A 24,074-nucleotide genomic window follows, 5' to 3' on the forward strand; every position below is an offset into this window, starting at 1 on the left:
GTGTGTGCGTTGTTCAGCACCCAGGTTTTTTATGCTAACAGTTTACCTTGGCGGTCTGCTCACTTCAGTGCAGGGAGAGCGGCTTCGTCCACCCGCCGCAAGGGTCACCGGGTTTGCTGCAGATTTAGGGTATGGTTAATTGTCTGCTATTAGAAGCATTATTGTGACAAATGTTGTTCTATATGCATAGCTTTGCACCTGTGAAATACTTTTTTTTTCCTTTGGCCGTGCCACGTGGCTTCCAGGATCTTAGTTCCCCCACCAGGGGTTGAACCTGGGCCCTCGGCAGTGAGAGTGCAGAGTTCTAACCACTGGACTGCCAAGGAATCCCCTGAAATACTGTTTAGAAGTGGGGTTTTTAAAAGCATGGTGTGGACATTTAAATTTTGGTAGGTAGCTCCATCGTGATTCCACAGAGGTGGTCCCAGTTTGCTCGCATGGTCCCACGGGGGGTGCCTGTTTGCTCTGCTCCCTGACATGGTGCTTTCAGACACTCTTGAGTTCTGCCCAGCTGATACACGAAAAATGGGATCTCAGTGTAGGTTTGATTTGCATATCTCTAATTATGTGTTTAAACGTCATTTAGGTTTCTGTTTTTGTGAACAGCCTGTCCTTTTGCCCATTTTTCTATTCCGTTGCAGTTTGGCATGTTTTAAAGAAATTAACCCTTTGTGATACGAGCTATCAAAGTTTTTCCCCTGTTTATCTTTGAAGAAGTCTTGACTTTACAGTGCTTCTTTCTGTGCAGAGGTTTTTATTTTTGTGTTCAGTCTCTCAAGCCTCCTGTGATGGCTTTTAGCTTCTGGAGTGAAATGAAAACAGCCTCTCCCCATGTGGAGTACAAAACAGATTTATCTCACTGCAGTACTTTGATGGGTAGATATTTTTGTGTTTAGATATTTTATTCATCTTGAAATTATTATGCCAGATAAGGGTACAGCCTAGTTTTTTCCAGATGGATACCTAATAATATTTATTGAATAATCTGTTTTCCTCTCACTGATGGATTTGAAATGTCACTGTTACCAGGCACTCCACTGTTTTGTGTTTGGGTATATTTCTTCACCTCCTACTCTATTCCATTGATTTGTCTGTGTGAACATATGCACCAGTACCAAATGTTTTAATTACTATAGTTTTTCAACAGTTTGACTATCTGCTAAGGCTCATCCTCTCTTAATTTTCTTTTTCAGAATTTTCCTGACCATTCTTGCATTTTAAAAAATACATCAACTGTAGAATCAGCCTCTCAGGTTCCTTAAAGAATCCTCTTGGTACTTTTATTAGGGTCGCATGGAGTCTGTGGATTAATGGAAGGAAGCTTGACGTCTCCGCGGGTGTTTCTCTCCAAGAAGGTGGCGCCGTCCACTTCCGCCCCTTGTTCAGTCTCCTGACAGTGTTTTTAAAATTTTCGCCGTAAGGCTTTCTTTTATTGTAAGTTTATTCCAAGATACTTCAGTTTTTTCATTGCTGTTACAAATGTGGTTGTTTCTTCCTCTCTATCCTGAAAAGCCTGGTGATATCCGTATAATAATTTTCCCCCATCACCTAACTGAATTTCATCTTTTTTATAATGGTTTTCTAGTTGATGTTCTTGGATTTTCAAAGTAAAGTATCATACCTGCAAGGAATGACACCTTGCTTCCTCTTTTCCAGTTTTTTTGCCTCCCGTTTCTTCCTGTTTCGGTGCTGGCATTTAGAGTTAGTGATGGAATGTGCGGTTGGGGGCGGCCACCCCGTCTTGTTAGATGTTAGGGAATCATGCCTCTCTTCCTATTTTATTAAGAATTGAATTTTATCAGATGCCTTCTCAGAGTCTCAGGTTCTGGGAATAACCGTAGGATAGTTTTCTGCAGGTTAATGTTAGATCTCCTAATGGTGTGTTGAATTATCCTCTCTCTCTTGAATAAGTTTACTTGGCTATGATGTGTCACTCTTTCTGTTTTTGCCAGGTTATGTTTGCTGATACTTTACTTGGGATGTTTCCATTGACATCCATAAGGAGGAATCTTTCTCTTGGGGAATGTGTGTGTATATGTGGATTTGTTTGGAGTTTGGGGGTTCTTTTCCATAAAGCAAATTTAAGGGATTCCCTCCCCCCCCACCCCGCCCCGCCATCTGTGTCACCTTGGATTAATTTAAATATCTTTGGAGATGTCTGTGCCTTCATGGTTTGTGAAGACACCTGTTTCTGATGGTTTTTGTGGGAATTGATTATGTATTTCAGGACACACGGAGAATACAAAATTCTTTTTGTTACCTGAACATCGGCTAGTAATTGACTTGGAAAACTTTTTTAGTTTAGTAAAATTTATTCCAGGGCTTCCCTGGTGGCGCAGTGGTTGAGAGTCCGCCTGCCGATGCAGGGGACACGGGTTCGTGTCCCGGTCCAGGAAGATCCCACATGCCGCGGAGCAGCTGGGCCCGTGAGCTATGGCCGCTGAGCCTGCGCGTCCGGAGCTCGTGCTCCGCAACGTGAGAGGCCACAACAGTGAGAGGCCCGCGTACCGCAAAAAAAAAAAGAAAATTATTCCAATTCAGGAAGTTAAATATATATAGTTGTCCATTCAGGTCTGTGTATATGTGTGTATCATACATGAGCATTTATACACGCATATCCCCACATGTGTTTATGTGTGTCCGTATGTATACCCATGCACGTGTGTATGTGTGTCCATTCTTGTGTGCATCATACATGTATGTGTTTTCGTGTGTCCATAAATGTGTGTACATGTGTGCATATGCATACAAATACATGTGTAACTCATGTGCTTTGCGCCCCGATACACAGCCCCTGCCCTGGGTGTTGGGCGGTGCCAGGCAGCATTGTGTCGTGAGCAACCTCGTGTCACACACGTGCCGTGGTCGGTGCCCGTAGTCCCACTGGGACGGCCCCAGAGCAGAGCTCAGGCCGCGCTCACTGCAGGTGGAGGGCTGGCCGGCGGGTAGTGGGGTGGGCGGCTCGGGTACGGCTGTGCCGCCTCCCGTCCGACCGCAGACGGGGTGGGGAGCCCAGGGCGGGTGAGAACCAGTCTCAGTGCCACCAGCACCTTGTCCGGGGGCCGCGTGATGTGACTGTTGGGGGAGCTAGCGGAGGTCAAGGGCACCTTAGCGGGTTCTCAGAGGACACGCCCCCCCCCTTAGGCCGACCCGACAGGGAGGTGTGCACCCAGCCCCGGGCGGGGGCTGGGGGTGGGACTGGGGTGCCCTGGCCCATCCTGGGGGAGGGGTGACGTGGCTTTGAGAGGACTTCTGTGGGGTCAGACACCCAGGGGTCGTGGGGTCAGGGGTGGGTTGCAGCAGAATCTGTGATTTCTGACCGGTTAACCATGTAGGGGCCCCAGTGTGGGTGGTCCCTGCGGTGACACGGGGCCTGCAGGGCACTGCATGGCCTCCCTAGCACCTGCTCTGTCACAGGGAGCTCTACTGTGATGCTCTGAGGGACGTCATAGGAACGGAACCCAGCGAGACCTGCGTGTGTGTTCCCTACTAATTGTACTTTCAGCGTGAGGTCACACTGTAGCTCACCTTCCTGTCCTGATGAGGTGCTCGTTCTGCTCTGTGATTCTCTGTGAGCTTCTGTTAGGACAAAGGGCGGGTTTTTTTGTTTTTTTTTTAATTTATTTATTTATGACTGTGTTGGGTCTTCGTTTCTTTGCGAGGGCTTTCTCTAGTTGTGGCAAGCGGAGGCCACTCTTCATCGCAATGCGCGGGCCTCTCACTATCGCGGCCTCTCTTGTTGCGGAGCACAGGCTCCAGACGCGCAGGCTCAGTAATTGTGGCTCACGGGCCCAGTCGCTCCGCGGCATGTGGGATCTTCCCAGACCAGGGCACGAACCTGTATCCCCTGCGTTGGCAGGCAGACTCTCAACCACTGCGCCACCAGGGAAGCCCAGAAGGGCGGGTTTTTATCCCTTCAAATAACAATTCTCATTTCAGGAGCCTTAGCACTTCCTGAGCACACGGAGAGAAAATCTAATGGTTAAATAGTGGACGTTTCCCTCCCCACCCACTTGTGTGTATTATATTTTAATTGTGAAAATAACATGTCTACTGATGAAAACTTGAGACGTTAATGACTAAGACAAGTTAATGATTGAGGTGAAAGTGGAAGTCCTTGTCTGCATCCCACACTCTGTTCAGTCCCTGAGAGACACAGAGCACAGCCTTCCAGACCTGTTTCTGCTGTGTGTTAACAGAGGGTGTGTTCTATGAAAGGGAATCATACTGTGTAGAAATGGAAACCTTTCTTCCTGACTGAACTGTAGTCTTGACTTTATTCTGTGATGGTCCATACAGAATTTCTGTGTTCCTTTTAAGGGATGCGTAATTTTTTTTTCTTTTTTATTTTTTTATTATTATTTTTTTTTTGCGGTACGCGGGCCTCTCACTGCTGCGGCCTCTCCCGTTGTGGAGCACAGGCTCTGGACGCGCAGGCTCAGCGGCCATGGCTCACGGGCCCAGCCGCTCCGCGGCATGTGGCATCTTCCCGGACCGGGACACTAACCTGTGTCCCCTGCATCGGCAGGCGGACTCTCAACCACTGCGCCACCAGGGAAGCCCAGGGATGCGTAATTTTTAATTAGGGATACGCCATTACTCATTTTGCCAGTTCTTTGCTAGTTTGTCCTTGGTGTTTAGCTCTGTGCAGTTGTTTTGGGCTATCTGTAGGAGGAAGTAGAAGCGGAGTTGCTGTGGCAAAGGTACATGTACACACTTCAGATTGGAAAGTGTTTTCACATTATCCCAGCAGGTGTGTGGCTGTCTTCCCATGGCCACGCCACTCACTCTTGGCATCATCATAACCTCTTTGATGGGTGAAAAGTGACACCTCACTGTTTTAATCTATTTTATTGCTAGAGGGCTTGAGTACCTTTTTGGGTTTTTTGTTTGTTTGGTTTTGGTTTTTTAAATATTTATTTAGGTTGCGCTGGGTCTTAGTTGTGGCATTACAGACTCTTAGTTGCAGTATGCGGACTCTTAATTGTGGCCTGTGTGCTCTTACTTGCGGCATGCATGCGGGATCTAGTTCCCTGACCAGGAATCAAACCCGGGGCCCTCTGCATTGGGAGCATGGAGTCTTACCCACTGGACCACCAGGGAAGTCCCTTGAGTACCTTTTTGTATGCCTAAGGCCATTTGTATTGCTTCATAAGAGCAGCATGAGACGTAAGTTATAATTTTTTCAGCATGATTCTAGTTTGTAACTTTGTTCAGTGTCTTTCTATTCAGAAATGTTTCATTTCTACTTAACTGGATCTATCAATCTTTCCTTTGTGCTCCGCTTAGGAGACTGTACTCAGCCCGAGATTATGGAAACATTCTCCTCTGCCTTTAGTCCACTGGAATTGATCTTTGTGAGCAGAGTGGAGGGCCGGCTCCCCACCTGGTTTGTTGCCTAGTTCATGCTCTTCTCCCTGTGGGAAAGGCTGCCAGACGCTAAGTTATCCACGGGATCTCAGGCAAACATGAACTATGAGACTCACCGTTTTAGTAAATATCAGAATTGTTGGATAAAGTGTTTACTGAGGCTAAGAATGGTTCCTACCACCTTAAAGTTACAAAGAAATGTGACTCCACACGCTCTGAGAAAGTAGAGTGGAGGCGCTTTTAGCTTTACTGATGCCTCAGTTCCTGCGCACAGAGCCTCAGGTTCATCTGTTCGCTTTGTGACAGTTTGTGCGCCTCGTCAGAAAGGAAAGTGAAGCAAGAAGTTAAATATAATGAAGTTCTGCGTGTGGGAAGGGACTTTATGCCACAGTGTTCGTAAATCTTTGTTGTCTAAAGTCGTGTAACCCTCCTCGTGTTTCTTCTCGTCTGTCTCACCACAGCCTAAATGCTATGGCCAGGTGTTACTGACCCAGGTGTGGAAGCGCCTGAATCTGATAGAATGTGACTACTTCGGCTTGGAGTTTCAAAACGTCCAGTCCTGCTGGGTATGTGCTTCTCATCTGCTTTTGGAGATAGGCGGTAGGTGGGCTGCAGGTGCTCGTGATGATGCATCCGGGCCAGAGACCTTTGAGGACCTCCTGGAATGATAACAAGCAGGGCACGGTGTTGTTATCAAAGCTGTGCTATTGAAGTATTTTATTTGCAGCTGTAGGGAATATATTTGCCTTCTACCTAAGCCTGAATTGGCATCCCCCCTAATTTTTTTCAATCTACTAGCGCATGTGCCAAGGAAATCCTTTCTTCATAAGTTATAAAAGCAGCTAGAGTATATCGTGTGTGATGATCATTTCAAGAGTGGATTTTGAGCAAACTGCTTTACTAAACTGGTTATGCCTCATTTTACTTAATAGGTGAACCATAAAAGTGTGGAGCTTTAATATTTACAGGTGGAACTGTTTTTTAAAGAAACCAAATGAACCCATTAGTTCAAAAAGCATGTCAGCACTGTAGAGCCCCTTTCTACCCCTGTCACACAGTAACCCTCTCATCAGCTCGCTGTTTACAAAGGCAGCAGGTGGCCGATACTTGTTTGGTCTTGACAGATAGCAGCCCCAGCACGCACACACAGAGCTCTGGGTGCCGGTCCTGTGCACGGCGACAGCAGCCTCTGTAACGTGGGGTGGTTGGCAGCATCCTGTTCCACGCCTCCCAAAGCGTGCCCTGCTGTACTCTGTTATATCAGGATTCGACGTGTGTCCAAGAGCAGCAGGGCCAAAATACTTCTGCCTTAAATATCTCCCTTAATTATAAACATTTGTGTTTTGTAACATTCTTGCTAAATAGAGAAATAATTTAATGGATTTGATATCTTTTCTTAAATCCTCTTTAGATCTGGCTTGAACCTATGAAACCCATCGTTAGACAAGTACGAAGTAAGTCCTTTTCTTAACTCTTTAAAGCTCTGCTCACTTAAGATGCTTTGTCCTTGACTGTCCAAATTCAAGGCACGTTCAGACGATCATGGTCGTCACCACTCTGGGCAGCAGCATGGTGACGCCAGCAGCAGGAGAACTTGGAGGTCACTTTGCCGTTTAGCTTTAAACTGTAAGACGTGGAGGGTGGGGCGTCGTTTAACTCAGTTCTCAGTTACTTGCCTCAAATTTGGAAGAAATAGGATATGCTGCTCGATATTGCCTTCATTTTTGGCCAAAAATAAGTGTGCAGTTTCTAAGTTATGAAAAGACATATGGGGTGAAATCTCTAGTCCTGAATTCACCTGTAAGTTTTCTAGGACTAAATTGAGAAGAGGTTGTATGGAAGGGACTTTTGTTCACTGATAAGCAAAGGCCATTTCGGTTGCCATAGCAGTTTAGCAAAACAGTTCCTCTTTTCTTGTGGTGGAAATCATGTGGCTGTGTTATTATAAAATTTCAATAAAGCTAAAATACTCAGATAAGCTAATATCCTACACTTTTTCTTTACAGTAATCAGGTTGTTCTAGTTCAGTATAGTGAATGATAACATTTTTCTTTCACTAAAGTATATAAGGATTTCAAAAATAATGGCCTTTTTATTAATTTTTTTTTTTTTTTTTTTTGCGGTACGCGGGCCTCTCACTGTTGTGGCCTCTCCCGTTGTGGAGCACAGGCTCCGGACGCACAGGCTCAGCGGCCATGGCTCACAGGGGCAGCCGCTCCACGGCATGTGGGATCTTCCTGGACCAGGGCACAAACCCGCGTCCCCTGCATCGGCAGGCTGACTCTCAACCACTGCGCCACCAGGGAAGCCCTTATTATTAATTTTTTTTTGGCCTTGCCGCATGGCTTACAAGATTTCATTTCCCCAACCAGGGATCATACCCAGACCCTGGCAGTGAAAGCCCGGAGTCCTAACTACTAGGCCACCACGGAACTCTCAGGCTTTTAAAATTATTACTATGACTAATAGTATAAACACCTTTATTTTTTTAATCACTTTTTTACTTCTAAAATATAAAGAAGAATACATTTTAAGATTTTAATGTGCAGTTTCCTGCTTGTTTTTAGGGTTCTTTTAGTAATCTCTACTTAAAGCAAAAGTTTTCAATTTTTTCTTTGCTATATGTGACTGGTACTTAGGACTAACAATTTCACGCAGAGGAAATTTCTTAACATCCTCTTACTTGGAAAGATTTGCTTTAACAGTCCATTTGAAAGCACTAGCTCAGTCACACCAGAATATGCAGAAAGATAGCAAATACAGAGTGTGACCTTATTTGTGGACTTTAAAATTTTTCTTTTTATAGGGCCAAAGAATACAGTGCTTCGCCTAGCAGTGAAATTTTTCCCACCTGATCCGGGTCAGTTGCAAGAAGAATATACACGGTAAAGAGCTTGACTGACCCAGAGCTGCCGTGGGCAGGGTCCTCCTTCACCTGTGTCCCCGACAGCACCTGTGCTTTACCTAAGCACCTGGTCAGGGTTGTTTATTCAAAGAACGAGCCTAGTGTCTGTGTCAAAGCTGTAACCAAGGTGTCATAGTTTTGCATTTTCACTCTTGCACAGACACAAATGCAAACAGGGTTTGGAAGAATGGTTATGGCACAAATTTGAGAATTAAAAATGGTGTTTGAGGGCACTGCTGAACAGATATTCTCCATAGATCTGTGCCTGTGCATGAAGTCGGTAGGAATTTCGCCCATTCCTTTACTTTTTTAACCAACAAAATACACTTACTTGGGAGTGTCCTCATGAATATATGGAGCAGAAATACTTTAGGTGATTTCTTTTCTGCTACGCTTTTCAATTCACGATTGATTCTTTGAAAGAAAATGTTGGCAGTTGTTTCATCTGGGCAATAAGATTATGGAAGTGGTTTTTTTCCTTGTATTTTATGTACTGATTTTATCATGAGGAATAAAGCAAAAACCTAAAAATCAACTCAAAACCCGGAGTCAGAAGTTAGATAAGAGAGAGCTATGATGATGATGCAGTAGTAACAGAGTAGCTTCCTGACCAAATGTGGATCTATACCTGGGTCCTCAGAGTCTTAGAACCTCTGCTTAGAAGGTCTTTGCCAACCGCTTCTGAATCACAAAGTCATAGACTCAGCTGCGAGGACACGTAGAGACCGCAAGGCTCTAGTCTCATCTTTACGGGTTAGGAGCTGAACCCCAGGACGGCAGAAAGCGCCTTACGAGTGAGCACAGAGCTTGTCTTAATAGTGTATTAAACACCTCACATTTACCAGGAAGTCCCTTTTGAGAGAATCACTTTTTATTCCTAGACATTGGTGAGTAACAGGAAGTGTTAACCTAATTCCGTGTCCTGGGTCCAAGCCGGGTTTATGCAAAAGGTCATCTTTTTATTTATAAAAAAACTGCATGTTTGTGGTAAAAGAAGAAAAACTTTAAAGTTATGTAGAGTAAAAAGTCAGCGTTCCTCTTCACTCCCTGCCCACCCACCCTTCCCAGAAGTGTTAACGCTTGGACATGAGTCTTCCAGATGAATTCACAGCGGTATGCCAGTAGACGTGGGGCTTTAAAGTCATTATTTTACAAAACAGTATCAAACTCTACACAGAGAACTGCAGTTTGAGTTTCTTTTTCCCCCACATATCCATGGCATGCCATGGATGTCTTTCCGTATTAGTATGTATGGCTGTAACCTAATTTATTTAGCCAGTCTCATGTTAGTGCAAATTTGGATTGTTTCTAGCTTTTCTCTGCTGTAATGCTGCAAATAAACATGCTTGTCCACATATCTTTGTGAACTCTGGAAGTGTTTCTGTAGAAAAGTTCATAGTGGTGGGATTGCTTAAGGCCAAGGGTGTGTACATTCCAAGTTTAAGAGAGCACAGTAAGCGCTGACGGCTCACGCTGGAGTGGACCCCCAACAAGGGCGGGGCGTCTGCCCTGCGCCCCATGGTATTTCCAGCTCCCAGAACAGCACCTGGAGCATATATGTGCTTGGGGATTATTTGCTCATGGAATAAATGAATATATAAATAGTTTCGGTCACCCTCTCTGTTACATTCTCACCAGTTAATTCAAGACTACCTGTTTCTCAGATTCTAGCCAAGACCGAACATTATCCATCTGCCTTACAGCTCCATAGCCACACTTGAAGCTTCGCCCTCATTGGCTGTTTCTGCTGCTTCACACAAACCGCGAGTGCAGTTTTGTGCGTGTTCACAGAAGTGGCACGAATTTGTGAGCTTCCCCCTTGAAGGTGTGGCTCCAGGTGATCTGGCGCCCTGGGCTATGGTGTGCCCGGCGTGTGGACCGCCCGCCGTGTGGACGCACTAAGCTCCTGTGACTGCCCTTGCTCGCCTTCTGCTCTGGTGTGACCTGGGGCTGTGTGTCCTCCTGAGACAGACGTGGGAAGTGTGTTCAGAAGCTTTGGAGCTGATCTCTGTGCTTGGAACTCCCTCCTAGATACTTGTTTGCCCTGCAACTTAAGAGAGACCTTCTGGAGGAGCGTCTGACCTGCACGGACACCACGGCTGCCCTCCTGGCGTCCCACCTCCTGCAGGGTGAGTGTCCCGCTGGCCCTGCGCTCACACGGGATGGCTGCGCCTGTGGCTGACTCACCTGCCCCAGGCTGGGCACCAGCAAAGGACGGGCGGTTCAGTTTGCAGGTTTTTCTGAAGGGCTGAGGGTTAACTTCCCACCTGGGAGGGGAGACAGGCCACGCGTCCTCCCCGTGGTCTCACGTGGCCCTCAGACCTCCAGTGGGGGGGCCAGGCAGCACCCCGACTCTGGGGAGAGCGTCACAGCCCCTGTGACAAGTCAGGTGTCAGTCACCGAAGGACAAAGGAAGCCCTTCAGTATCTCAGAGCGGGAGGTGGTTTGAGCGCCATGGTGACTTCAGGCATGACCTGGGAGAAGCATAAGAGAGGAGGGTCTGGAGAGCAGGTGCGCGCTTCGCCCGGGCTCTCCAGCGGCCCCCCTGCCCCCCACCGCAGGACAGACAGAAGGGAATCCCCGCCTGGCTTCTGGACTAGAGGCTGGACCGCATCTTCCTGGCATAGAACGTATACTTCTGAAATTTGAACTCAGGAAGTATGATATAGAGAGGTTCCAGGATTTTAGGAACTTCTAAGTTAATGGGTTAGTGTGCAGTTTACTTGGTCCTTCCCCTGACTCACCTTCTCCAAATAGCAGATTTTACCAGAGGTTTGCCGTCCTGCACAGTGGGACCCGTTCACACCCATAAGCACAGGTGTCGAAGTGGCTTAGTTATCTGTGATTTGTCCTGAGGTCCTCTCAGGCAGCAGGTGGCTTTGCAGTGCGGACGGCCTTCGGTAGTGCCTCTTGCTGAGGGCTCTGTGCGAGCTGAGTTATCTTAGAATAACTCGTCCGCCTGGAAGTTCCACCTTGGACGTGTGCTGCTCAGATTGAAGGGCGGTAAAGAGCCACGACAGCCAGATGCCGTGTGGGATTCTGACCGGGTCCTTTGCCTTAAAGTTAGGCGGCTGCTGAAACGTGAACGGGTCTGAGGCTCGGATGGAGCAGCAGCTGGTGGCCTTGTCCTTACCTGGGTGGTGCTGCCGGGGTTATGCATGAGAATGTCCCGTTTTGTAGAAAACACACCCCAAGCTGTGATCCTGTGCATGCGGCTTTTCTGTGATTTGAGACTGTCTCAGAACAAAGTATGTTGCTTAAAATTATTGGGCTTTAACTACTATTTTGAAAATATGTGTGGCCTTAAAATACATGAAATTAGAAAGAAACATTCACTGTTGCTCAAGAATTTGAGAGGGCCTGAAGGAAGAAACCATTTAAAATACATTATCTTGAAACAAAGTAAAGGACCTTATCCTGGTCACAGTAGTCTTGAGACAACTTACAGAGAAAACGTTTAAAACATAGCAAACAGGGTATAAAGCTCAGAGTTTCCCTCCCTGGAGCCGCTCACCAGCGTCTTTCCTCTTCACGACTCAGAAAGAATTCTCTTCGCCTGCCTTTATGTTTGCCTTGAACGGCATAAAATATGTGGAAAAATAAAATACAACATTTTGTTTATTTAAGGGATGTGTTTTTTGCTACAGATTTAGGATAATTTTCTTCTGCTTCTAATTTACGCACTTGCACGCACAGACGCTTGTATTTTTCTTCATGTAAACATGAGAAAGACCGCCTGTTACTTTCTCGTCTTAGCGGAAATAGGAGATTACGAAGAGGCGCTGGTCCGGGAGCACCTGCGGGCCCACGAGTACCTGCCGGGCCAGGAGCGGGCCCTGGAGCGGATCCTGGAGCTCCATCGGGGGCACGCGTGAGTCGGCGCCGCCGGACGTCGGGGCAGTCGGCTGGCCGGGCGGGACTCCGTCCACAGGCCGCTTCGGGACAGGCTGGGAGGGTGCCCGGGCCCCGGGCAGTGCTGGCATCCCTCCGTAAGTGGGGGGCAGTGGACGGGGTCCCGCACTGGCCGCGCCCAGTCCTCAGGTGTCGGGTGGGGGCGGGATGGTTCCTGCTGCAGCCCTGCTGCCTGGCTTCCCTAAGGCTTGACGCTGGGACGAGGTGAGGGCGACCCGGAGGAAGAGGGGAAGAGAGATGGGGAGGCCGTGAGAAGGGCTGGCGGCCCCGGGCCCGGGGGTTGTGAGCTTGAGTTCACCAGAGGGAGAGCTCGATGGGGAGGGGTCCTGGAGGACTGGGCCCCCCTCGTGGGGGAGCCTGCTGAGAGGTGAGTGCACTGACGTCACGTGCAGGGCGGGCGTTGGGCAACGCAGACCCAGGCTCCAACCCTCGAGGATGCCCTTCCCTGTGGGGCCGTGCGCTTTTCCATGCCTTCACCGCTCAGAGCCACCAGCGGACCTTTGTGTGCCTGGCTCGGGGTGGCACTGTCTGTACAGATGTGTCACTTGTGGCATGTGGGCTGCAGTGCCAGGCAGAGCCCACTCTGCGGGGAGGATGGGGTGCAGAAGGACCGTGAGGGTGCCGGCAGAGGCAGCAGCCTGGGGGTGGGGGGCACGGCCCCCAAGGTTCTAGGAGCCAGTAATAGCCCCAGCTGCTGGCGGGAGGCTGCACGTGACCCCGCGGTGCCACGCGTGCCCTGGGCCCCCCTTCGTCACGGAGCCAAGGCCTGAGCTCCGTCTTGGGTGTGGTGGTTTGGGGCACCGCTGGGCGTCCGAGCTGTGCACACGGGGCCACCCTTTCCCAGACGCGGCCTCAGCGCGCACCTGGCCCTTAGGGCTCTGGCCCCGCTTCCACGCCGAGGGGTGTGGCCTCTTTCGAGGCTGCCTTGGTTCTCGCTGGTGGCGGGGGAATGCGCCGCACCCCGTGTCACACCCAAACCCCGAGGACCAGACGAGCAGAGGGCCCCCTCCCCGTGCCAGCCTGAGTGGGTCCCCGGTCTGCCCCAAAGGGGACGGTCACCTGTGTGGGATTTGCTCCTAGCGTTGGGGGCAGGGTCCCCTTCCTTCCAGGACACACAGGGCCGGAGCCGGGCGCCCGTGGAGGGTGGGGTGGCCGCGGTGTGAAGCGTCCCACCTGGGCAGCGGCGACGGGGCAGGGGTGGAGCCAAAGCGCACTGTGCAGGGTGAGGCAGGCGGGGCGGGGCCAGGGGTGAGGCGGGCGGGGCCAGGGGTGAGGCGGGGCGGGGCCAGGACGCCCCCTGGAGGATGGGGGTGGGGAGAGGCCCCACAGGCCGTGAGAAGGAGGCCCCCAGGACAGGGCCACGAGCAGCCAGAAGAAGGAAGACAGCCTGGGGCCGTGGACCCCAGGGAAGAGTGCTTCAGGATGGGGACCAGAGCCCCGTGGGAGAGGCTCACTGCCAGGCCCGGTGGGTGGGGGTTCATGACGTGACCCCCCCCATGCATGGGGAGGCCGGTGGGACGGTGACCAGTCTATGCTCAGTCACACTGAGAACCCGCCTTGAGGGGAGTAAAGCACCAGACCTGAGAGGTGGCTCCGCGCCTGCACGTCGTGTGTCCGTATGCACATGTGCATGTGTTTGTAAGTGTTGCAGATATCTCTAAAGTTTGTATGGAAACACAAACGACCCCAAATAGCCAAAATAATCTTGAGAAAGAAGAACAAAGCTGGAGGAATCACTCCCTGATTTCAAACAACTACACAGCTACAGCCATCAGAACGGGAAGGAAGTGGCATAAAAACAGACAACACAGATCAGTGGAACAGGACAGAGAGCCCAGAAATGAGCCCACACACTTGTGGGTGAGTGAAAAGAGACAAGACTAGACAATGGGGAGAAGACAACCTCTTGAATAAACAGCATTGGGAAACTGGACAACCACACACGAAAGAATCAAACTGGACCCCTTTTTCACACCATATACAAAAAATAAAATGGATTAAAAACTTACATGTAAGGGGACTTCCCTTGTGGCACAGTGGGTAAGACTCCACGCTCCCAATGCAGGGGGCCCAGTTTCCATCCCTGGTCAGGGAACTAGATCCCACACCACTAAGAGTTCACGAGCCGCAACTAAGGGGCCTGGCTGCCACAACTAAGACCCGGTGCAACCAAATAACTAATATAATAAATAAATGTTTTTAAAAGATGACTTACATGTAACGCCTGAAGCCATAAAACTCCTAGAAGAAAACAGGCAGTATATTTTTTGACGTGGGTCTTAGCAATACAGTTGACCGTTGAACAACATATGCGTGAACTGGGTGAGTCCCCTTATACACGGACCGTTTTCCGTAGTAGATGCTACATACTACGTGGTCTCAGGCGGGTTGAATTCTCAGATGTGGAACCTCGGATACAGAGGGCTGGCTGTAACTTACGTGCAGAGGCTCGGTGCCCCTGACCCCCGAGTTGTTCAGGGTCAACTATGTTTTTGTTTGGATCTGTCTCCTTAGGCAAGGGAAACAAAAGCAAAAATAAACAGATGGGACCTAATAAAACCAAAAACTTCTGCACAGCAAAGGAAACGATCAACAAGACAAATGGCCACCTACTGAATAGAAGATATTTGCAAATTATATGTCTGCAAAAATATACAAAGAACTCATAAAGCTCAACATGAAAAAGGCAAACAACTTGATTAAAAGCTGGGCAGAGGACCTGAAGAGACATGTTTCTAAAGAAGACAGACAGATGGCCAACAGACACATGAGAATACACTCACCCTCACTAACCATCAGGGGAGTGCACATCCAAACCCCCATGGGACACCACCGCACACCTGTCAGAACGGCTGTCACCAGAAAGACAAGCAATGCGTCAGCAGACGAATGGGCAAAGAAGACGTGTATGTATTGTGCAGTGGAACACTACTCAGCCGTGAAAAAGGCAGAAACTTTGCCACTTGCAGCAGCCTCTATGGACCTGGAGGGCATTGTGCTAGGTGAAATAAGTCAGACAGAGAATGAGAAATACTGTACGATTTCACTTATGTGTGGAATCTAAAAACACAGCAAACTAGTAAATACAACAAAAAAGAAACAAACTCAGATGTAGAGAACAAACTACTGGTTACTCATGGGGAGAGGGAAGCGGGGAGGGGTGAGATAGGGGTAGGGGATTAAGAGGTACAGACTACTAAGTATAAAATAGATAAGCTACAAGGATGTACTATACACACAGGGAATATAGCCAATGTTTTATAATAACTATAAATGGAGTTTAACCCTTAAAAATTGTGAGTCATTATATTGCACACCTATAGCTTATATAACATTGTACATCAGCTGTACTTCGATAGAAAAAAAGGACAAGAGAGGACTTCCCTAGGGGTCCAGAGGTCCGTGCTCCCAATGCAGGGGGCCCAGGTTCAATCCCTGGTTGGGGAACTAGATCCACATGCCACAACTAAGAGCCCACATGCCGCAGCAAAGATCCTGCGTTGCCACAACGAAGACCCAGAGCAGCCAAAATAAATAAATGTTTTTTAAAAAAAGACAAGAAATAAGTGTTGGCAAGGATGTGGAGAAAAGGGAACCCTTGTGCACTGTTGGTGGGAATGAAAATTGCTGCAGCCACTATGGAAAATAGTATGGAGCTTCCCCCCAAAATTAAAAATAGACTCAATACTCTCTAATGGCCTACATGGGAAAAGAATCGCAAAAAAGAGTAGATATATTAGATTCACTTTGCTGTACACCTGAAACTAACACAACATTGTAAATCAGCTCTACTCCAATTTTTTAAAAAAATTAAAATAAATAAATAAAAATTAAAAATAGAGCTACCATATGATCCAGCAATTCCACTCCTGGGTATTTACCCAAAGAAAAGAGAAACACTAACTCAAAAAGATATATGCACCCCAGTGTTCATAGCAGCATAATTTACAATAGCCTAGATACAGAAGCAGTGCCCATCAATAGATGAATGGGCAAATAAGATGTGGTGGATATACAATGGAATCATCATCTAGTTGAAGATGATTTATTCAAATGCAAGTTAATAGATGTCTATATCAGCTTCAGAGAACAGACATTTTAGTCAAAGAATGGAAATCACAAGAATGGCATAACGCAAACAGTTGTGTTATTCCTTAAAGATCCAAAAACTCAGGCATTCGGAAGTAAGAAGAAAAAAAGAGTTGTTAATAGAACATCCCACATGGAGTGTTTGGGACTTACCTGAGCGTCACGCCTTGGAGCTGCTCGGCGCCATGCGGGCCGCGTGCGAGGCGTCAATAAAACCAATTGTTGTGGTGATTATATTTTTATTCATTTTGATAATTTCTTTCTTTTTTTGCGGTACACGGGCCTCTCACTGTTGTGGCCTCTCCCGTCGTGGAGCACAGGCTCCGGACGTGCAGGCTCAACGGCCATGGTTCATGGGCCCAGCCGCTCCACGGCATGTGGGATCCTCCCGGACCGGGGCACGAACCCGTGTCCGCTGCATCGGCAGGCGGACTCTCAACCATTGCGCCACCAGGGAAGCCCCTATATGTAATATTCTTAATGTTTATGAGAATATTTAGCTGTAACTGAGTAAGTAGTCACTTTTTTAGCAAAATATTTTTATATAAATTTTAGTTTTTTATTTTTATTTTTTTTGCGGTACACGGGCCTCTCACTGTTGTGGCCTCTCCTGTTGCGGAGCACAGGCTCCGGACGCACAGGCTCAGCGACCATGGCTCACGGGCCTAGCCGCTCTGTGGCATGTGGGATCTTCCCGGACCAGGGCACGAACCCGTGTCCCCTGCATCGGCAGGCGGACTCTCAACCACTGCGCCACCAGGGAAGCCCGATAATTTCATTTTTATAAAAGTGTATTCTAATGGTTAGAATTGTACTTTTTGAAAATAGTTTTTTAAAGTTTTGAAATGGGTTTAATGAGATACTAGAGTTATCTGTGGTATTTCCTTTATTTACTATTTGTCTCTGCACGTAATGTTTGCACATTACTTTGTATTAAGATAAAATTATAAGGCTGAACATATAATGAGTGCAAAGAAAACATTTGACCCACTAGGAAATGGATTACAGAATAGAAGCAAGCGGACGTTTCCGTGGCCCGTGTGCGGTGTTCTGTTTGATGTGTACGTAAACATACAGTGGGTGACCGACCCTCTGAAGAACAGAGCCTCCTTTGTTGGTTTGTTTCTGTGGTCTGTTTTCCTGGTCGCTTCTGTCCTGTGTTTCGGCTCTTTCAGGAGTGCTGTGATCATGCTGTCTTTTATTACAGGGGCCAGACGCCTGCCGAGTCGGATTTCCAGGTGCTGGAAATTGCCCGGAAGCTGGAAATGTACGGCATCAGGTTTCACACGGCCTCTGACAGGGAGGGGGCCAAGATCAACCTGGCCGTTTCCCACATGGGCGTCCTCGTCTTCCAGGTAGGAGGGCGGCTGTGCTGTGGCTTCTTGGGGTTGTTTTACGTTTGCTGGGAAGTCTTTGTTGCTGAATCCGTCTTAGACTTGGAGGAAGAGCTTTGCGGACCCTCCGATCCAACCTCTCACCCGTTAGAGAAGTTGTCTTCTTGTCTTGGACTCACTGTCACGGGGCCCATGGCCCGCAGGGCGCACAGTCATGTCCCACTGTCCTTCTAACGTTGACAGAAGGTCGCCCCCGTGGAACCTCAAGCCCGGCTCTGGCTGCCCTGTAGGGCGGCGTCCACCCCCGCGGGGAGGCTGCTGCCCTGTGGGGTCTCCGCCACGGGTCCCAGTCACCGTTCAAAGCACAAGACAGAACAACCTGGGGACCCTCCGAGGGCAGTGCTAGGGTTCCCGGGGATGTGTGCGGTAGCGGCGTTCGGATGGGTGAGCGTTACATAAAGGGCCACTGAGTCGTGTTTGTGGTGAATGTCCTTGTGCCGGGCCGTGGGGTGTGACGCGCCTGGAAACAGCTGCCAGGGCGCCGGCCTGCAGCTCCGGAGCCCGCGCCTCGCCAGGTGCTCCCGCCTCCCCTCCAGGAGCTGCCTGCTCCCGGCCCGTGGAGTCGGGCACCTCCGGTGGAACGTGGTGCCCAGGGTTGGCGGTGGCGCTCTTGGCGCCCAGCTGGCTTTGCGGCTCTTCCCTCTGTGGCCCGTCTTCGCTGCCGGCGCCTGAAACGGCTGGTCTGATCCAGGCCTCCCTGATCAAGGACACTTTGCTTCTTCTGCTTTTCCTTTCTCTTTCTCAACTTAGCCAGCAAATTTCAATTTCCCGTAGGAAAAGAATTTAATTTTGCGTTTAGAATGTCAGTTCTGTTACATTCCACCTGAAATCCAGGCCCTTTGAGTGGTGTCCAGGGCCTCCCACACCCGCTCCCTTTGATGGCGGTTCCTACCTGGCACAGAGGGGAAATCACGTCCCTCAGGATCAAGTTGTTGTCATTTCTCCAGAAAAGGACAAATAATTTATGACCAGAAGAAACTGCAAAAGCATGAGGTTAGAGACTTGAAATGAAAGGCGGCAGATTGAATTCATTTCCACTCCCTCAAAATCCCCACCGGCATGACCGTTAAGGAATTTTTTTTTAACCTTACATCAGTAAGAACAAAGAATGGAAAAGGAAACCACAGAAAACAAGGACTATCGCCAGAGTGTGGGGAGTAGGGAAGCAGGCCCTGACGGCCCAGCGAGGAGCCTGGGATCCCCAGGGGGGCAGGGAGGCCGGATGGGGCGGGGCCGGCAGCTACAGCACGACCCGCCGCTCCAGGACGAGGTGCCTCACGAGCGGGTTCTGACATCGGGGGCCCTGCTGCAGCCCTGGGAGCTGCCAACCAGCACTTCAGAGCCTCCTCTTGTAAAGACTTCCATCTGGAAACACTTTCAATTCAAATGTCGCAAAAAGCTGTGAGAATGAAGATAGCACACAGAGACCCCATGCACCTGTCCCCCAGGTTCAGCTGTCACCATTTGCACCTCCCGCTGACATGTGTTCTCATCCCTGCCGCACAGACACACGCCCAGACGCACACAGTTTTTTCTGAAGCCTTGGGGAGTAAGCTGCACACGTCGGGGCCTTTACCCCGAGAACTTCAGTGTGTGTTTCCCAAGAGCAGAGTATATGCTCTGTCGTGACCACAGTCAGTCACCACTGAGGCCGCAGGCTCTTAACACCTGGCACACGGGTCCGTCCTCAGTCCTGTCAGCTGGCCAGTGGTCTCCCTGCAGGACAGGATCCCATCTAGAACCAGGCCGTCACGCTGCAGTCGCCTTTAATCTGGAACATTCTTTTTTCTTTTATGAAGACGGTGTTGAAGAACACAGCCCCTTTGTAATAGAAAGTTCCTCGTCTGTGTTTGTCGGCTGTTTTCCTGTGATTAGATTCAGGTGACGTGTTCCCAGCTGGACCACTGCCCAGGTGACATGTGTCCCCCTCGGGGGTCACACCTGAGATGCCACCTGGCCTCCCTGGCGATGCGAACCTTGATCGCTGTGTTTTCTGGTTCCTCTACTGCCTAGTTACTGGTTTTCCTCTTTTAACTAATAAGTGGTCCATGGAAAGGCGCTTTAAGACACAGCTGTTCTGTCCCTTGTCAGATGTCCCTTAGACTAGCATCCCCTCGTGATGCTCCCTGGCCAGTGTTTACCAGGATGGTCACTAACTCAGGCACACCCAGAGCCTTGCTGTTAAATAGAGACAGTGACCAAGGGTCGCCAGAAATTTGAGGAGAGCCTTTCTTCAAGGGAAGATGGTATTTGAGGGACAGGTCCCAAATTTGTGCGAAGAAGAGACTCAGAAGAAACAGAAACTGTGCTGGGGGTGGAAGAAATGGAAAGCACGCTTCCTCAGAGAGGTTACTGCTTTTCATCTATCAGATTGGCAAAACAGAAAAATCGCTTTACCCACATCGCGTTCATGGGAAACAGGAACACAGCTTTAGCATGAGTGTAAACGTTTCTCTTGTGATTTTTTATTCTGGCCTTGTTTGTAATAGTAAAATACTGGTGATTAATTATTAGGAGGCCGGTTAAATAAATGGTGGGGCATCCATATTATGGGATAATTGGACAACTGTCCAAAGGTTGCATGTGCTCTCTGTGTCCTGATACGTGAAACATTCTTTGAGATGCATTGTTAAATGGAGAAGATGTTCAAAACTGTGTGTGGAATTTGCTACCGCTTATGGGGAAAAGAGGGGAACTTACACACACACACACTCTATTTATTCCCTACAAAATAAACTGGTGTTGACTGCCCCTAGGATGGTTACTATAGCCTGCAGGCTTTTGGAAGTGGGGAGAGGGGCCTGTTCATTCTGGACTCAATTTTGGTACCTTAAGGATTTGAACCTTGTTAGTATGTCACTGTATTACATTTTCCTTCTTTTTTTTAATTTAAAAATACTTTATTGCTAACAGTGTTAACTATCATCTGAGCCTTCAGAGAGTCATAATCTTTTCCCAAGAGTAACATCAAAGATCATTGATCACAGATATCATAACAAATATAATAATGAAAGTTGGAAATATTGTGAGAGTTACCAAAATGTGACACAGAGACACGAAGTGAGCAAATGCTATTGGGAAAATCAGCGCCCATAGACTTGCTCAGTGCAGGGTTGCCACAGACCTTCAATTTGTGTGTTTTACGTTTTCTAAAAAGCCTCACAGAAATAAGGGAAAAGCTTGCATCTCTGAAACAAGAGCAGGGCAGTTATGGAGAAAAAGAGTGATGCACATTGGCGGAACGAGAATGTTTGGAAGATGCAGTTGAGGAAATCTCCACAGAACAGAATAAAAGATAAAGGGTGGGCTTCCCTGGTGGCGCAGTGGTTGAGAGTCCGCCTGCCGATGCAGGGGACACGGGTTCATGCCCCGGTCTGGGAAGATCCCACATGCCACAGAGCGGCTGGGCCCGTGAGCCATGGCCGCTGAGCCTGCACGTCCGGAGCCTGTGCTCCACAACAGGAGAGGCCACAACAGTGAGAGGCCCGCGTACCACTAATAAATAAATAAATAAATAAATAAAGGGTGAAAGATGGGAGAGAAAAGTAAAGAAAATTCCAGCGCCATCCAGGAGGTCCAGCACCCCAGAATTCTAGAGGCAGGAACCAAAAAGCAGTGGAGGAATTGTTAAAGAAATTACACGAGAAAAAGTTTCCAGAACTCAAGGCACAAAGTTCCAGGTTGAAGGTGCCTGCAGGTTCCAGTGTGACGGCAGCGGGGCTCGTCAGCGCGAGCTGCCAGAGGTGGGGGCAGTTGGAGAGCTGCCGGGCTAGTAGCGGCAGGACTGGCAGCTGGAGACCGGAGGTTCTACACGTGAAAGAAGAGCATTTCCAGCCCGGGATTCTGTGCCCTGTGCAACGCGACTCCTGTACAGAGAACATGAAAGCATTTTCAGATATGCAGGTTTTCAGAAATTCAGTTCCTGCACAGCCTTTTGAAGGCCAACACTGGAGGAGGGAGAAACTCGGATGGGAGCTGAGGAAACAGGGTGACTCAGATTGGAGAAGGCAGAGGTGCAGGCTGTGCTCAGATGGGGAGAACGTTCGTCAGCATAAGCACAGAGGCGGCCTCCAAGAAAGGGCTGAGGGGGGAGCTCCCTGGCGTCCAGTGGTTAGGACTCGGTGCTTTTGCTGCCAGGGTCCGGGTCCAGTCCCTGGTTGGGGAACTGAGATCCCGCAAGCCGGGAGGTGCGGCCTTTGAGGGGGCAGGGGGAAGAATGAGCGATGGCTTCATGGGTTAGACCGTATCGAAGAGTTCTAAAGGTCTGGGGGGAAGTTTTGGGCTTCCAAAATTAGAATTAGCGACGGGTACCTAGAGATTAGGCAAACGAAAAGAGGCAGTTAGTGACTCGAGGAAAATTAAAAGCGAAGGAGTGGGCTTCCCTGGTGGCGCAGCGGTTAAGAATCCGCCTGCCAATGCAGGGGACATGGGTTCGAGCCCTGGTCCGGGAAGATCCCACATGCCGTGGAGCAGCTAAGCCCGTGCACCGCAACTACTGAGCCTGCGCTCTAGAGCCCGCGAGCCACAACTGCTGAGCCCATGTGCCACAACTGCTGAAGCCCGTGCACCTAGAGCCCGTGCTCCACAACAAGAGAAGCCACCGCAACGAGAAGCCCACGCACCACAATGAAGGGTAGCCCCTGCTTGCCGCATCTGGAGAAAGCCCGCGTGCAGCAACGAAGACCCAAAGCAGCCAAAATTAATTAATTAATTAATTTTAAAAAGCAAAGGAGCGAAGTATAGTTATAATTCAGGTTGGCTCAACTTGCAAGCAGTACTTACGTGATCAGTAATATAAATACTGAATTTTAAATTTACCAAAAATGGAGGGAGTGTGGGGAGGGGTGGACGTGAGGTCGTGGTGGGTGTGGAGGTCCAGGAGACGAGATCTCAGAGCAGGGTACAGTAGCAGCCTTGGACAAGCTGTGTGGACATGCGGATGCAGGTCCGGAAGGCGGTTCTGTCCGGGGGAGCAGGCCTGAGGGTGGCCCAGAGAGCCCTGAGTCTCCGGGTTCTGTTTCAGGTCTTACTTGGCATTTACAGCTGAGCCGTGGATTTTTTTGATAAAATCCAAAATGAAAGCAGTGGCTCTGAGTGGCGCTGCTCGGTGAGTGTCAGGGTTGCCCAGGGCAGAGTGAGGGCAGTCATCCGTGGATTCTTTGTTTCGATTTATGACTCGGTTAAAGCCCTGGGATGTGGTGATTTTTTATTTTGACCCAAAGGGAAAATGGGAAGGCAAGCTTGCAGCTGGGAACAGTGTGTCTCTCGCTCTTTTCTGTGTCTTCCTGGGGAGGACAGGCCCTTCCCTGGCCCTCCTGTGGCCACCTGCTTTCTTAAGCCTTTGCCCTAGGCACCTACCATCTAGAGGTGAGAGCTGGCGGTGGGCGTTTTCTTTTCTTTTCTTTTGTTGATGTTTTATTGTTTGGTTGTTTTGTTTGCTTTTTTGAGAACCCAGTTGAAAACCCTCAAATATTTTACTTTGAGTAGCAGTTGAAGTGACTTCGTGTCTGGACAGTGTTGGGAGCTGGGATACTTGGGTCTCATCTAGACCCTGTCATTTGTATCTTGGCCTCAAGGACACTTCTTAACTCAGGAATTTTAAAAACTGTATATAATTCACACGTAACGTAAAGTTCGCCATTCAAAAGTATAATTCAGTTGTTTTTAGTATATTCACAGAATTGTGTCACCATCACCACTAACCCCAGAACGTTTAAATCGCAGCCTCACCCCACGCACTGTAGCAGTCACTGCCCGCCCCTGACAGCCACTAAGCTGCTTTCTGTCTCTGCTGATTTCCTTGTCTGGACGTTCCTGTAAATGGCCTTTGTGCCTGACAGCTTTCCCCTGTCTCAGAGTTTGTCCCTGTCGTGCATGTTTCAGTGCCTCCTTCCTCTTTAATTGCTTAAGTTGTTGTGGGTTTTTTGTTTTGTTTTGTTTGTTTGTTTGTTTTAGTATCTCTGAAGGGAAAACATTCTTCACCTTGCCACCCCCCATCTTGAATTTGTAGAAAAGAGTAAATGGTCATGATAGTCGAGAATAGAAAAGAAAATGCCAGAAAAGTGTTTCAGTCCATTTAACATTTTAATTCTGGAAATGTTTCAAGGTTATGGAAAGGATATGAGAACAGTAGACCATGCTCCTTCCCCAGAGACCGCATCCAGCTTCCACCAGGTGCCCCAGTCTCGTTGGTTTCAGAAGATCCCTTCTGAGGCCAAGCGCTCTGCCCAGTCAGGATCCCGCTCTGGCCTCTTCAGTCTGGAACTCTCTTCCTTCTCTCCTTGATTCTCCTGACCTTGATGCTTTGGAAGGTTCAAGGCCAGTCATTTTGTGACATGGGCCTCCCAGCACCTGCTGACGATCAGACCCTAGTTAAGCTTCTTGGGCGGGTGAATGACAGAAGC

At 48.9% G+C, this 24,074-nt stretch overlaps 1 protein-coding gene across 7 annotated transcripts in view; it reads left to right on the forward strand.

The window, feature by feature from the left end:
• FARP2 (FERM, ARH/RhoGEF and pleckstrin domain protein 2) overlaps window positions 1-24,074 on the forward strand; it is a 92,966-nt gene that overhangs the window by 33,421 nt on the left and 35,471 nt on the right. For 6 of the 7 annotated variants that reach the window (XM_079923725.1, XM_079923727.1, XM_079923728.1 and 3 more), the window contains 6 exons: window positions 5,832-5,936; window positions 6,782-6,824; window positions 8,177-8,255; window positions 10,307-10,404; window positions 12,032-12,146; window positions 17,484-17,631. In XM_079923725.1, coding sequence (XP_079779851.1) covers window positions 5,832-5,936; window positions 6,782-6,824; window positions 8,177-8,255; window positions 10,307-10,404; window positions 12,032-12,146; window positions 17,484-17,631 — 588 coding nt within the window. Of the gene's footprint in view, window positions 1-5,049; window positions 5,390-5,831; window positions 5,937-6,781; window positions 6,825-8,176; window positions 8,256-10,306; window positions 10,405-12,031; window positions 12,147-17,483; window positions 17,632-24,074 lie in introns of those variants that run through there. The other variant, XM_079923731.1, reaches the window with a different exon arrangement.

Source organism: Stenella coeruleoalba, assembly GCF_951394435.1.
Source record: "Stenella coeruleoalba genome assembly, chromosome: 6".
Classification (NCBI taxonomy): Eukaryota; Metazoa; Chordata; class Mammalia; order Artiodactyla; family Delphinidae; genus Stenella; species Stenella coeruleoalba.